Consider the following 15,900-nt stretch of genomic DNA (forward strand, 5'->3'; position numbering starts at 1 on the left):
ACACACACACACACACACACACACACACACACACACACACACACACACACACACACACACACACACACACACACACACACACACACACACACACACACACACACACACACACACACACACACACACACACACACACACACACACACACACACACACACACACACACACACACACACACACACACACACACACACACACACACACACACACACACACACACACACACACACACACACACACACACACACACACACACACACACACACACACACACACACACACACACACACACACACACACACACACACACACACACACACACACACACACACACACACACACACACACACACACACACACACACACACACACACACACACACACACACACACACACACACACACACACACACACACACACACACACACACACACACACACACACACACACACACACACACACACACACACACACACACACACACACACACACACACACACACACACACACACACACACACACACACACACACACACACACACACACACACACACACACACACACACACACACACACACACACACACACACACACACACACACACACACACACACACACACACACACACACACACACACACACACACACACACACACACACACACACACACACACACACACACACACACACACACACACACACACACACACACACACACACACACACACACACACACACACACACACACACACACACACACACACACACACACACACACACACACACACACACACACACACACACACACACACACACACACACACACACACACACACACACACACACACACACACACACACACACACACACACACACACACACACACACACACACACACACACACACACACACACACACACACACACACACACACACACACACACACACACACACACACACACACACACACACACACACACACACACACACACACACACACACACACACACACACACACACACACACACACACACACACACACACACACACACACACACACACACACACACACACACACACACACACACACACACACACACACACACACACACACACACACACACACACACACACACACACACACACACACACACACACACACACACACACACACACACACACACACACACACACACACACACACACACACACACACACACACACACACACACACACACACACACACACACACACACACACACACACACACACACACACAGTAGTTACACCAAAAATTGCAGAATCACTGGAACAGAATTGTATTATTGGTACTTATTAAAGATTAAACTATCGATATTAATATCAGTTTATTTCTAAATATCTTTGGCAGGTATTATTATTATTGTTATTATTATTATTATTATTATTATTATTATTACATTATCGATCATGACTGATAAAGAAAAATACGGGAAAGTTAGGAAATCAATATTGGAGCCAGGAGGATCCAAACAATAGCAGACCAAGTTGTGTATCATACTGTAATCCAGACTGTAACTTCAAACATTCAGTTTGCAAACAGATGGAGAAAAACAGTATTATCTTACCTTTCTGACACCATTCATGCAGTGCTAACAGGGAAGCTTGGTGAACTAGTGTCTACCCAAAAGTTAAACTGTTCCCATTGTTCAGCACATCCCACACGTACTCCATAAAAATATTTATAGTGACCCTAAAACTTGTTTCAAAGCACTTCCTACCCAATTGGCTACTTTAATTACTGTTGTATTTAGTTCATAGCTTAGGTACTACTTGAATTTTACACTAATATTCCACATTCTAAAACTTCCCATATAGTCTTCAAATACTATTTCAAACGTTATTAAATGTCATTACAGTCTTTTTCAAACCTTAAATGAAGCTTTATTGCAATAAAAAATTAAAAGAGAGAAGGGAAGTAATGGAAATCATATGCACTTTCTCCTTTTCTCAGTGCATATAAAATAACCACCCTGTTATCATGACTGAGCTAAAATTATGGGATTTACACTCTTTTTCTGCTATCAAAAGCCAAGTTTACATTAATTTAGTACAATTCATTCATAATTTTGTAAGTCCTAACAGCTTTATGCAATGGAATTTTCGATTTGAAATATAATTCCTTAGATTACTAATATGTATGTTTCATTTGGTATTCTTCCTTACAAAAGAAAAATGTTAGACAACTTCAATTAAATCACTGCGTGTAAATTTTCTGTAAAAGTTTTGTCTGAAATGTCCTTCAAATAAAAATTATTATGTTTCGTGTGCTTTCATATGAACTGACTTATTGATAATGAATACGAAATAACTCTGTCTGATAATAATTCATAAGAGTAGTTAGTACCTAGACTGAAAGAAGTCTCAAAACCACTACTGCATTTTCAAGATTGCTGAAAAATGTATATTTAAGTGAATATGTTGACACAGTATAAAATTTTTGCAGCATGAGAACACTTTTTATACACTTCTTACAGTGAAGAAAAAAAATGCTGTTCACATTACCTCCAAAATTCTAACTAATTTAACATAGCAGACTCATGCTTCAACAGTTATGTAAATGAATTAAATATGCAAGATTTTAACACAAAAGAGTGTAAAATAAAAACTATGAATTACCTGTTCCAAACTTTTTCCTTTTCACTGCTACAGGTGGCACATCTTCCTTACTGGCTGTCAGCCATTGACTAGGAGCAGCTCGCTTTTCCTGGGGTTCACTGCTCTTCTCGTCCTGATCAAACATCTGGTCGTCACTTGAATCAGACTTTCTTTTCATTGAGCCTTGTCTGTCTGTCAATGAGGAGCTGGAAGATACAATAGAAATCATTAATAATCTCTGTAGGATAGTTTTCTTGTGGTTGCTCAGTTAATTGGTTGATTTTTAATTTCAGGCAATCTGGTCAGTAGGCCTATGCTAAGTAAAAACTTCTTTTTAACAATCACATATTAAGAAACGATTTCAAAAGTCACAGCAGAACTCCAATAAAAACAATGTACAGTAGTGGCAAAAAAAAACCGGACCAACCCTTGCAGCTGATTTCAGAGCCTTGTTCACAGTGACAGCACGATAGACTGGTAACTAAGACTTTCGTGGTTCGAATCCTGCCTGGGAAGGAAACTTTTTCTTGTTCCTTATTCAAATTTATTCCCAATACTTTTCGATTGCAGCGATATTTTATTACTTAATTAACTTATTATTCCCAGAACATGAATTTTACCAGCTTATTTTCTAATGGCTTTCGAAATGGGCTGTGTCAGCAGTCGAAACTACAACAATTTCAATAGATTACTCGCTATATTGTCAATGCGGGCATGGCATCGCAGTGGCTCATTTCAGGGACTTTGATTATTCCGTCAGTCCGTTTTTTTTGCCACTACTGTACATAACTGATTCCCACTTTTAAGGAACTCCGCTTTAAGGAAAATCCTGCTTTTAAGAATACATTTGAATGAATTTACGAATATACAAGCGATTTTAGTGAAATTCCGAACCTATTCCAAACGTTTACGATCAATTTCTGTACGACGCATGATCACATCAGTATGATACTAGCAACAATCGATCAATTCTTTCTGATTAACTGATTAAATATCTTAACTGACGAATATCCGGAAAAATACAAAAAAAAAAAAAAAAAAAAAAGCACACACATACTAGAGCCCTGTATTTACTAATGTCACACGAACAAGAGGAAGCAATCATGTAGTTGACTATTAAACTGCTAGATCCTGTGTGTTTACGAGGCTTTATTGCTTGCCACTGACCTTACAGCGAGTGATGATTGAGACGAGAGAAACAGACTTGTAACTTGACCAAGATCGGAAACTAAACAGACTGTGGAGGCTAAACTTTTAAACCACAAATACAAATTAAGCAAGCCATTAGACCTCAAAAGTGATGTGTGGGAAAAATTTGTTACAGAACAAACATAAATCATTATTTAATTTCTTTGCTCTCAGTTGTTGTTCTTGTATTTTTATTTTCGAACCAAAGAAATAATTTAACATAGTATTTATTCCTGTATTATTGTATTTCTATTTTTTATCGAAAGATACAATTAAATATGGTATTTAATCTTGTATTTTTAATATCTTTTATCCAAAGATACAATTTAGTATTGCATTCATTCTTGTATTATTTCTATTTTCGATCCAAAGATACAATTTAGTATGGTGTTTATACTTGTATTATTTCTCTTTTTGATCCAAAGATAAAATTAAATATGGTATTTATTCTTGTATTATTTCTGTTTTTGATCCAAAGATACAATTTAGCATGATATTTATACTTGTATTATATTACATTCAGGCATGGAAGCCAAGAATCATCATCATCATCATCATTATTTATATTTTTGATCCAAAGATACAATTTGGTATTGTTTTTATTCTCATATTATTTCTATTTTTGACACAAAAATACAATTTAATATGGTATTTATTCTTGTATTGTTTCTATTTTTGATCCAAAGATACAATATAGTATTGTATCCTTTCAAATTGTCACACAATTGGTTTTCATGATTATTCTTTATGAAATGATTAGTAGGCTGATCTATTCGAACCCTTATTTCGGGCGGTTTTTTTTTAATTAAAAATTATATTGTATTAATTTTATTTTATTCATTTATTTAATTTATTAATATTATTTATTCATTTATTTAATTTATTTACTTATTTAATTTATATATACATATATATATATTTATTTATTTATTTAAACTGGTAGAGATAAGGCCATCAAAAGATACAATTTAATATATTTATTCTTGTATTATTTCTGTTTTTGATCCAAAGTTAAAATTAAGTATGGTATTTATTCTTGTATTATTTCCATTTTTGATCCAAAGGTACAACATTTCACCATTACTCCATTACTAATAATAATCATCATGCAATGCTAATTAGTTTGCCTCCCATGGTGCACCAATAACAATTCCTGCAGCAGTTGGCGTTTAGCTCATAGACAGGGACATCTGAGTGAATAATGCAGTCAAGTACTTGCAACTGGATAGCAAAAATCCCATAAACTATAATTTTCAGTAGTCTAGTGGCTACTATATTTGCCTCTGAACTCATGTATCCTCATGGGAAAGCATGGATTCTTCAGGCAGAACAAACCCAAGTGAAACTTCCAGAGGCTATGGAAATATCGCTAATGATCCCATATTATAGATTTATTACATGTAAAGAGATTCTTTCTTTTCTTTGTTGATGAATAAAGATGAATGATGAAAAAATACTATTTTCAAGTTCAGCATTACTCTGTCTTCAACTCTTGGCAACAGATGTAACAATGATAATGTTTATAGAGTGTGACAGAGAAAATGGGAATATGTAAATTAAAAAACTCAGAGGTCCGTATGTGTGACAACATCCATTATCATATTCGTAAGGTGCACAAATTGGAAATCAGTATCAATTAATTTGAGATCAAAAGAGAAAGTCAAACAAACAGCTGTCAAATGTTCGATCTTGGAAACCAAGTAATCATAATGCACTGTGTATTAAGAATTTATGATCTTGAAAATTGCACAGTTATATAGATATGATTTTGAATTTACAATAGGACATTCCAAAATTAACGGTTCTAAAATTCTCTACATTTCCATTACAATTTCAGGTATACGGTATACTTCTTTAATACTATTTTACTTGAGCAGAAAAATCAGCTAAGATTTAAAAAATGTATTATATTAATTAATTAAAATCTTGATGTTGGATTGTAGCATAATTCACAACAGATTTATTTCTGGGACGAGTGATTAGCCTCTCTGCCTTCCACAGTAATGAAGGAATTTGCGGTGAACGAAATGGGCCAGAGAGGTTTTTCTCGGAGTTTCCCATTTCCTCTCACATTACAATCATCATTCCACCAATACTCTACAATCACCCTCACTCTGTGAGATCCCAAACTAGGCATCTAGAACTAATAAAAAAAATGGCTGAAAGCCGTACACATTAGTGTCGTGCATTACAGGCACTATGTTCAGTTCAAGTTTGTCAAGTATGATCAAGTTCGATATTCGGCAATGTTCGCTCTTAGAAGAAGGCGTGTTCTACTTTGTTATAAAAATATTTGCTGTTCTGCACTCTCACCCCTTCATGTTTTAATCACTTGAGTTTTAGCACAGATCTTGCGATTAGTTTTTCATATATAGTAAGATGAATTTTATAATATCTTGGTTGCCTCTCTCACGTTCGAACATTGCAGGACACTAGTACACATTCATGCTTAATAAAACCTATTATTTTGTATGCACACACTTCACCTTTTCTACCTCCCCCAAGATGACAAGTCTCAATTCAGAACTGCATGGTACTCTTTTCAATTCATTGCTGTATAAAGGTATGAAAGAATCAATAATGTCCACTTATACCAATAACAAATAACCAAAACTATTATCAAGCAACTACAAGTTTTTATTAATAGATGTTTGAAAAACATATTAAAAATATTCTGGCCGGTCCAGATATCCAACGAAAACCTATGGTTAAAAATTAAACAAAAACCAGTTGAACTTGAAATTCGGCATAGGAAGTGGGGATGGCTGGAACATACACTTCGCCAACCTCCAGATGACCCCGCCAGGAAGGCATTGGATTGGAATCCGCAGGGCAGCAGAGGAATTGGCAGACCCAAGATAACATGGAAACGAACTGTTCTCACAGAAGCAAAAACGATGGGGAAGACATGGAGTGAGATCAAGGAGTTGGCCAGGAATAGAGTCAGATGGAGAAGCTTTCTGAGAGCCCTATGTTCCACGCAGGAATGATGGGAATATTGACTGATTGATTGATACCAATAACAACAGTCTGCAAGCTGAAAACAAGCATCATAATATAATATAATTAAAACTTTAGCTTCATAAACATAACTTACTTAGCAATAGTGTTCCCTTCACCATGTGCTAATCCCTCCTTTTCTGAATTATCATCCTTCTCAGGTGCGGATTTTTCAAGGAGAGTATCAAATAAATCGTCTGTTGTATCCTTCTGCTTTTTAACAGTATTCTTTTCCTTCTTGGAAACATTGATGAACATATCATCATCACTTGGAACATCTCCTGGATCTTCATATATCGTGTCTACTTTTTGGTGGGCTATTTTTCGATCACGGAAGTTGTACCTGCAAGTTACATTTTGAATAATAATATAATTACAACTTCCAAAACTACACAATAAAATGAAAAAGAAAAAAATAATACTTAATTAGTCATAATTAGGACAAAAAATTTAATATTCTCAGATAAAAAAGTAACATTTTGCTGTGTCTATGAATTTTTAAGAAAAACATTTTTAGGTCAATACAGATAGGTCATATTTCAATGTGACAATTTTAATTAAAAATCTGAATTACAAATTTACATTACAAGAAATTAACGAATTGTAACTGATTTAATTATTTTACTTAATGTAAAATTACAAACAGTTATATTACCGGTTGTTCTATATGGTTGTGAAGCTTGGACTCCCACTTTGAGAGAGGAACAGAGATTAAGGGTGTTTGAGAATAAGGTTCTTAGGAAAATATTTGGGGCTAAGAGAGATGAAGTTACAGGAGAATGGAGAAAGTTACACAACGCAGAGCTGCACGCATTTTATTCTTCACCTGACATAATTAGGAACATTAAATCCAGACGCTTGAGATGGGCAGGGCATGTAGCACGTATGGGCGAATCCAGAAATGCATATAGAGTGTTAGTTGGGAGGCCGGCGGGGAAAAAGACCTTTGGGGAGGCCGAGACGTAGATGGGAAGATAATATTAAAATGGATTTGAGGGAGGTGGGATATGATGGTAGAGACTGGATTAATCTTGCTTAGGATAGGGATCAATGGCGGGCTTATGTGAGGGCGGCAATGAACCTCCGGGTTCCTTAAAAGCCAATAAGTAAGTAAGTAAGTAATGTAAAATTACGCCCACTGTCTAGTCATTATAAATGAAAACAAGGAAAGAATTACAACTGGGTATTTAGTAAAATACCATATTTGTTGGTGCATACAGGCATTTTTTACTCTCAAAATAAACGTTAAAATTAGAGTGCATTTCATAAAGCGAAGGTACAGCCATGTGCATTCCTTTGTTTCGAGTTTGTAGCACTGAATTTGTTGTCATACTATGAGGACACTGAACCCTGGGAACGTAGGTCTGAAACTCGAAGTTACTGATGATGACTATGAGAACATTCTTCACAACTACTGGGTTGGTCATAAATTCATAATTCATAACCTTTGTCCACATAAGAGTAAACCCATACAAACACACTTGGCTTTTATAACTTCTTATTCATTTTTATATATATTTCACATCAATAATTTGTGTGCTCACCATTTTCCTACCAGACAGCACGCAATTTTTCAGGATAGGAGCAGAATACTGTGACAAAAAGATCTGTATTCCAATTCCATATCATTTAGAACTGCAGTGAGATGTGCCGTCAGTTCCGACAATACTTATGATGTCATCATTTCTGCATCATCAGACTCCCTATTGTGTCCTTCAATAATTGCTGCAAAATGCTCGGCCACATTAAAATCTGATGATGAACTAGGTCAGTCTGCATTTTTTGAAGAAGTGTCATTCTGCATTTTTGAAGAAGTTATTGTTGCTGCTGTGTTGCATTTGCCTTGAACAGTAGTGCTTTATCATGCAGGAAACAAGCCTCCTGATGAGCAAGAATGTTTGTTACCTGGGTCGCTCTTAAATGGAAATATTTTGTTTTATAAAATGGTATTCCTGGAACAGTCGTCATTCTTCTTTGAAAACCCACATAAGATTGCATGCTGTCTGGAAGGAAAATGGTAGACAGATTACTGATGTGGAATATGTGTAAAAATGAATAACTGAAGAAGTTATAATATCTAAGTATGTTTATATGGGTTTGCTTTTATGTTGGACCACTGAGCAAAGGTTATGATGACCAATCCTGTACAGCATTTTGATATATTATTAAATACAGCATTTCAAGTGTTCATGATAAAAGAACAAAATACCAGATTACAGACAACAGTGTACTCCTGCTTAAACAATCTACAATCATTTAAGTGTGTGGATTAAAATGTTTCTGGCTAAAGTTAATAAGAAAATTATTGTGAAATCTCGCCTAATGTGTAACAACAGCAACACCCATGATGGATGCGAGAATCATTTCCTGTATGAAGATGAAGAGATGATTCCAACTCTAGTGATGAGTTCTACAGGATTAACTGAGAGAGAAAAATGTATATCTTTTCTACAGACAGTTTCAAATCAAAGGCATTTGCTACTAGTTCCAAGTTGTAGGCAGCGTGCTGTAGGTTATATATATTTTTTAAGTAGGTTATTATACAATGCTTTATCAGCGTCTGAATGAGATGAAGGTGATAATGCCGGTGAAATGAGTCCGGGGTCCAGCACCCAAAGTTACCCAGCATTTCCTCATATTGGGTTGAGGGAAAACCCCAGAAAAAATCCCAACCAAGTAACTTGTCCCGACTGGGAATCGAACCCGGACCACCTGATTTCATGGACAGACATGCTACCGTTACTCCACATATTATATAAACTAACTCAGTTATAATGGAATAAACTGAACCTAACCTAATGGTAACTATTAATATGAAGTTAAGGAAAAGAAACAACCTTGATATCATTCATAAAAGATTGTTGGTCTAATTATGGATGATAAGGTTCCATTTTCAAATAATGCATTACTCTCATAAAAATCCTTTTCCTATCATCTGTTCGTCCATTTTTAAACTACTACATACTTCTAGCTGTTCACAAAGGATGTAGGTAGCATTTACTGTCAAAAACAGAAAAGGTAAAAATTACACCCTCCTGTCGTCAATCGGTTGTCCTATAAAATTTACTCCAGGAAGCTAAGGTCCTTTTTCCCCGTGAAACATCACATATAAAGCTTTATTTGTTTTTCAGTGAAGTCAAGAAGTGTAATTACTGTACTTCAAATTGTCCTCAAGCAGTCATATAGAGCACTAAAAACAAGACAGATTTACAAAAGGTAATAAATTCAACAGAAGACCATAACAATCAACACGAGAATAAGAATGAAAACCCACAGAACCGAAGCATTTCTGTTCAAATGGTTCAAGTGTGCATTTTGTTGCAAGTGGAGCAATTTCTTTATTTCTCTAGTGTGGTTTTTCCTAATACTCTACTGAGTGTACCCTTTAAGTATAAGAAAACTGCATTATATATTTGGTAAAAGAAAATCATTATGTAGAACATGGAGAAAAAATTAGATTATCTGACAGCAAATTTTAAACTGCTAAGAAAGCAGCTACAATTCAGGTTCCTGTTCCAAATCTAGATAAAAGAGGACGTGATTATTCGTAATACTTTAGCAATTGTTGTTTTAGCGTTTTGACAATAAAGTCATTTGACCTCTTGCACTCTAATATTTTTCAAAGATATTGTCATGGTCAACCACTGAAGCACAGACTTTGAGGTGTTCCGGATCCATTTCTTGGTTTGAGTTGCACACTGGGCAGTTAGGGGACTGATATATTTCAATTCTATGCAGGTGTTTGGCCAAACAGTCATGGCCTGTTGCCAATCTAAATGCAGCTACAGACGATTTGCATGGTAAATCAGGAATTAACTGTGGATTATGATGCAAAGAGTTCCATTTTTTCCCTTGAGATTGTGTTATCAAATTTTGTTTGTTGAAATAGGTAGATTTAATAAATCTTTTACAGAGTAATACATAGATTTAGTAACAGGACTTTGGCAATTGTAATGGATATGATTAGTGACAGATTTTACAAATTGGGCACAACACAAAGTTCTTAAAGCATTTCTGCACTTTGAGACATCTCCACTGACAAAAGAAATTTTAACAATTTGCAGACAAAGGTCAATGACTTTTAATTGAGTGTATGTACAAGACAAAGTGTCAAACAATAAAATGTCTGTGTGTAACATGTTCCATTTAATTCGAAATGCCATTTAAATTTATATGATCGACACCACATACCTCTGTAGGTTTGTTACGCTGTTACTTTTCTGATCTCCTTGGTCTAAGCACACTAATGCTCTGGAATTGGATTCACCCACAACAACAGGATCTCCCCATGGCACACATTTGTGATTCTTCCTTTGCACCTGACAACATACAATATAAAAATAAATTACACAAACACACTACACATATTCCACAATAAAACAGTACTTTGTTAAATCTGGGACAAGTTCAAATATCAAGAGTTCCGAAGAAGTCAATTAGGATATTACAATCTACATTTTGCTGAAGTGAATGTAGCATGAAATGTTACAAGCTTTAATGTTCTTGTCTCATACACTTAAGCCAAAATTTATCACAGCACAAGATGGTTATTTCATTTAACATAGCATAGCCAGATAGTGTTTGTCCTTAGCCAGTAAAACAAGTGTTTCAAGAATGCTTAAAAAAAAATAAAATAAGATATTCCATTATAAAATAATTACAAAAACATACCTATGAGAGGACAGTTGTAATTTGAACCTAAATCATTTATTGAGGAATCATTCAATTTCAATACATAGGTACTGCTTCCTCCGACAAGTTTAGTGCTGGGACCTGAAGTATTCTTGCCATCGGTGCAGGGGGGTTGCAGGTAGATTCTTTTGTTGCTACAGTCAAGCTGAGCCGAGCGGAGTGGGAAGTATTAATCATCCAAAAATACGCAGTCTTCAGTTTGTAGTAGTGTGTGACTGTGTGCACATGCTAGGTACTCTATATACGAGTGAAATGTTTTCAGTATGATTGTACTTCCTTCCAGACTGCCGCTGTCACTGTTCCCTCCCACTCCAGTACCACACTAGGCTAATCGGAATCACATTCCTCTCAGCACTAAACTCCTCAGAGGATGACAGTACCTATTATCATTTGACAGCAAATGACTTCTTCAATCTATGAAATTTTCTTAATTGTAATAACCACAATGCTTGCTGTACCTAAAGTCAACTGATTTATATTTCTACTTCCCAAAACATGCCACTTAGAAAATTATCACATAGAAAATTTTCATGTAGCATAATAACATCTCATTTTCCGCAATTTTGTATCATTGCAATTACCCTATTCTGAAATCTGGTAACAGATGTCTGTGGAGGTCTATAGTTAAAAAGTGGGAGCATGATAATTCAAAATCTCAAGTCATTCACAGTTTTCTATGAGTAATGATAGCTATTAACGTACATACACAAGTACACAAATTGAAAAGGGGGTATCAAGTAAGCTAAGAACAGCCAAGAAGAGCCAATGATTTTAGTTCTTAAATGTTTGGCTTTGAAAATCCGTTTATTGGATAATTTTCTTTAATAGGTACCTTAGAATCAGCAGATGAGCATTTGATTTTGACTTAAAAATATTAGAAGAGAGGCTGGCAAAAAGTACAACTGATTTTATAAAACTCAGTGAATGGTCATCATACATGTAACTGCGTATATCATTTAATTATTTCATGACTTTGGAAGTGTATCTTGATGAAATGATTATCCTTTACCAGAAAATATTATGATTGGACATAATATTGTCTGTAAATTTCGAGATCAGAGTTTTATTTCTGTGAAATTTGAGAATCTTACGAACAAAATTATTATATTGTTTTTATTCCATCTGTAGTTTTCTTAACTGAACATAACTGTTATCATTCAGTGCCAATATTTTAAATTAAAATAATTTCGAAGTTTATTATTAGACTGAGTATAGGACTTGAGGTAGCCAAAAATATAAACATGTATCTTAACATCCATAAGGATTATTACATTTCCTTTTCCTATATTGTACAGAGTAACTCAAAAAGTTTTTATTTACGTTGATGCACATCAGTTTGAGCATCAATTGTCATTCAATAGATGATAACAAAATGATACTAAAGTTCCTGCCAAGTGTTAGTGACATTTGAGGCCTTACTCATATTAGAGCAATTGTTTCATTAATACATTGTTTCAAATCATCCAGATCTCAAACTTTCCTCCTGTACAGAACATCTTTAATATAGGCTAGTCCGATGTAGAAAAGATCAACAGTGTTATATCAGCGGATCTAGGTGGGCAGACAGTTGGGCCCTCTCTTTCGATCAGTGTTGCCAGATTTTTGATTTACCAAAGAGGGACATCCATTTTCCAGCATACCTAATACCTATGTTCAGTCCTTGAGAGTGATATGAGTATGGGCAGAGTTGATATATCATGATGGGGGGGGGGGGGGGAGAAAAAAGAGAGAGAAAACTACTTCTTTATATGAAGTTAAAAACTAATATGGTTATCAAAATTACCATTTTAATAAAAACATTCTAGAATTTGCTTCCTTCTTACTGTTAATAGCAGAACATCACAAGACCTGGGAATAACTGAGGCAGCAATAGTAGACCCATAAATAGAGCCCGATGTTTAGGCATTTATTTTGGTTAAAATAGGCAGGCATATAGGCACTAAAATAGTGAAAAGAGGCAGTGAAATAGGCATTTATTATTCATGGAAACACACAAAAAAATAGACACATACTTAATAAACTATCTCATATGGTAGGCCTACTCACTTTCCTTGGTTACGTGTCACTACAAGATGCTTTTTTAAGTTGTCAACTGTCATAGTGAGCTGTAGTAGGGGAGAAAAGTTTACGACTTCTTGGAAACATATGTATTGCTGGAGAATAAGATTCTCAGAAAATATTTGTGTGAGGTAAATACAGTGAAACCTGTTCAAGATGGAAGTGACATGGTCCTAATTTTTTTTTTTCCGTTGTGGACAGGTTTCCGTGTTATTCAGGTGTGAAGTTAAACTGGAATATTTTATCATTTGCATAAATGAAAAACAAAATGGCATGCCGCAAACTGTAAGAATTACAATATATTCGTTTAACACTACTGACATTAAATCAGCTTCCTGTCACTTATTTAATTGGTGAATGATCTTGATGAAAATCTCATTTCCTGTATAAACTGTATCGTAACTCACTCATTAAACACTATAAAGTTTATTACTTACACTAAATTTAAAATCTAACACTATAATACTGTACTGTATATCACAGCACATTATTTAATTGGACTAGGAGCTTACAAGCTTTGAATTCTGGATTATCTAATTTCTTTGTCAGTTCAAGGGTTTTCTTTGCAGAATAGGTCCAGAAATTTGCAAGATCTTTGAAAGGGCAAGAACAATCCACTTCCACAACAGTTCATTCATTTCTATGTAACACTTGTTTTCTGTTTCCTTTTATGTCACCATTATTGACTGCAAGCCACTCACTCATCATACGGCCTTTATTTTTGAAAGTGTTAAGTTACACCTGAGTTTTCCATTCATAAATTTCAACATTATTTACCATACTCTTTGTTTCTCATTTTCCTCCATAACTTTTACTTCATCAATTAATGATAGTGCAGCATTTTTACGCAACTTTTTTTTTTATCACGAAATCACTACTTGCGTTCTACCCAGCTACGACAGTATACAGGAGTGAAGAATTGAACATCGTTGAAGGGACTCATCTGTCTAGTCAACAGGGTAATAAAATTTATGACCACCAGGCCAACACACTCTCGCACCCTCAAATATTTTACAAAGAAAACTTGTTTTTATCTTACTGACCTACGTATTTCATACATTCCTTAAAAGCACATACTGTTTCAAAATATAGTTTACATTAAAGTAGTGTGTCCAAAATATTATTTCCGTTTTGAACAGTAGCAGACAGTTTCCGTTTTATTCAGGAAAAATTACACATAATACATATGAATTTCGCAGGGACCAATAAATTGTTCCGAAATAGACAGGATTCCGGATTATTCAGGTTCCGATTTGAACAGGTTTCACTGTATATATTTTTAATTTGTACAACCGTTCTGTTTTGTTTTTTTTATATAATTCATGTGCGGTTTATTTTAAATGCGTTAAGAATATAGAAAATGTACAATAACGATGTAACAATGCTAAAAAAGGCATTTAACCTTAAAATAGGCAACGGGAGCTAAAATAGGTAAAAAAAAAAAAGGCAAAATAAAAATTGGGCTTATCGTCCCCAAATGTGTAGAAACGTGTTAATCTCTAATAGGTCTTTCATACATACACTCAGTTTATAAAAGGCATTTTGCCTAACATCCGGGCTCTACCCATAAAACTGCCCATTTCTAAGATTCATAAAACTATTTCTCAAATCACGTATTACAGAAAGTAGCTGTACAATCAGGTAGTTCTCTACAGATTTAAATTTGTTTAATATTTACAAGAAACCCTAGGTAGCATTAAGCAAGTTCTTCTTAAAAAATGTCTAGAGTATTTTAGGTTGATTCTCTTGTGGTAGAAAATAAAACAAATACAGCTCTAAAATTCCTTAGCAACCTTTCAATTTCTGGAACCAAAGATAGCCACCCTGTGGGCACATGACGGATAATTTCAGTTCATTCCATATCAAACGACTCGAAAAATCTTCTTCAACGAGGCTTTTTTCTTGTTAGTTGATCTACTAAACTCATTAGGCCTAAATGGTTTAATTACAAAGCACTTTATTTTGTATTTAAAAGCATTACAACCATGTATGACACAATTATTGATCAAATTATTGTAACCAATAGCAATTATATTTTTATTACATTCTTTCAAAGCAGTATAGACATTTATGTTATTTTCAAAATTCACTGAAGCATTATCAGCACAATAATGTCAACTGTTTGTAAAACTTAAGTTATTATCTTTTTTATTTATAATGGACAGTTACTTATAGTTGCAGAATCTTCACTCTATAAATTTTATTATAAAAACAATAATTTTGTTTCTATTCTTTCCTTAGTAGTAAAATATCTCAACAATAATGAAAATTCTTGAAATAATTATCCCACACAAACAGCTGACAATTGTTGTTGTTTTCTAATCC

General features: G+C 34.6%; 1 protein-coding gene across 5 annotated transcripts in view; it reads right to left on the reverse strand.

The window, feature by feature from the left end:
- The window catches only part of LOC138704808 (DNA ligase 1-like), an 81,922-nt gene that overhangs the window by 48,052 nt on the left and 17,970 nt on the right, over window positions 1-15,900 (reverse strand). For all 5 annotated transcript variants that reach the window (XM_069833083.1, XM_069833081.1, XM_069833086.1 and 2 more), the window contains exons 5-7: window positions 11,017-11,144; window positions 6,923-7,168; window positions 2,659-2,843 (exon numbers count right to left, since the gene is read on the reverse strand). In XM_069833083.1, coding sequence (XP_069689184.1) covers window positions 2,659-2,843; window positions 6,923-7,168; window positions 11,017-11,144 — 559 coding nt within the window. The remainder of the gene's footprint in view (window positions 1-2,658; window positions 2,844-6,922; window positions 7,169-11,016; window positions 11,145-15,900) is intronic.

Source organism: Periplaneta americana, chromosome 8, assembly GCF_040183065.1.
Source record: "Periplaneta americana isolate PAMFEO1 chromosome 8, P.americana_PAMFEO1_priV1, whole genome shotgun sequence".
Taxonomy (NCBI): domain Eukaryota; kingdom Metazoa; phylum Arthropoda; class Insecta; order Blattodea; family Blattidae; genus Periplaneta; species Periplaneta americana.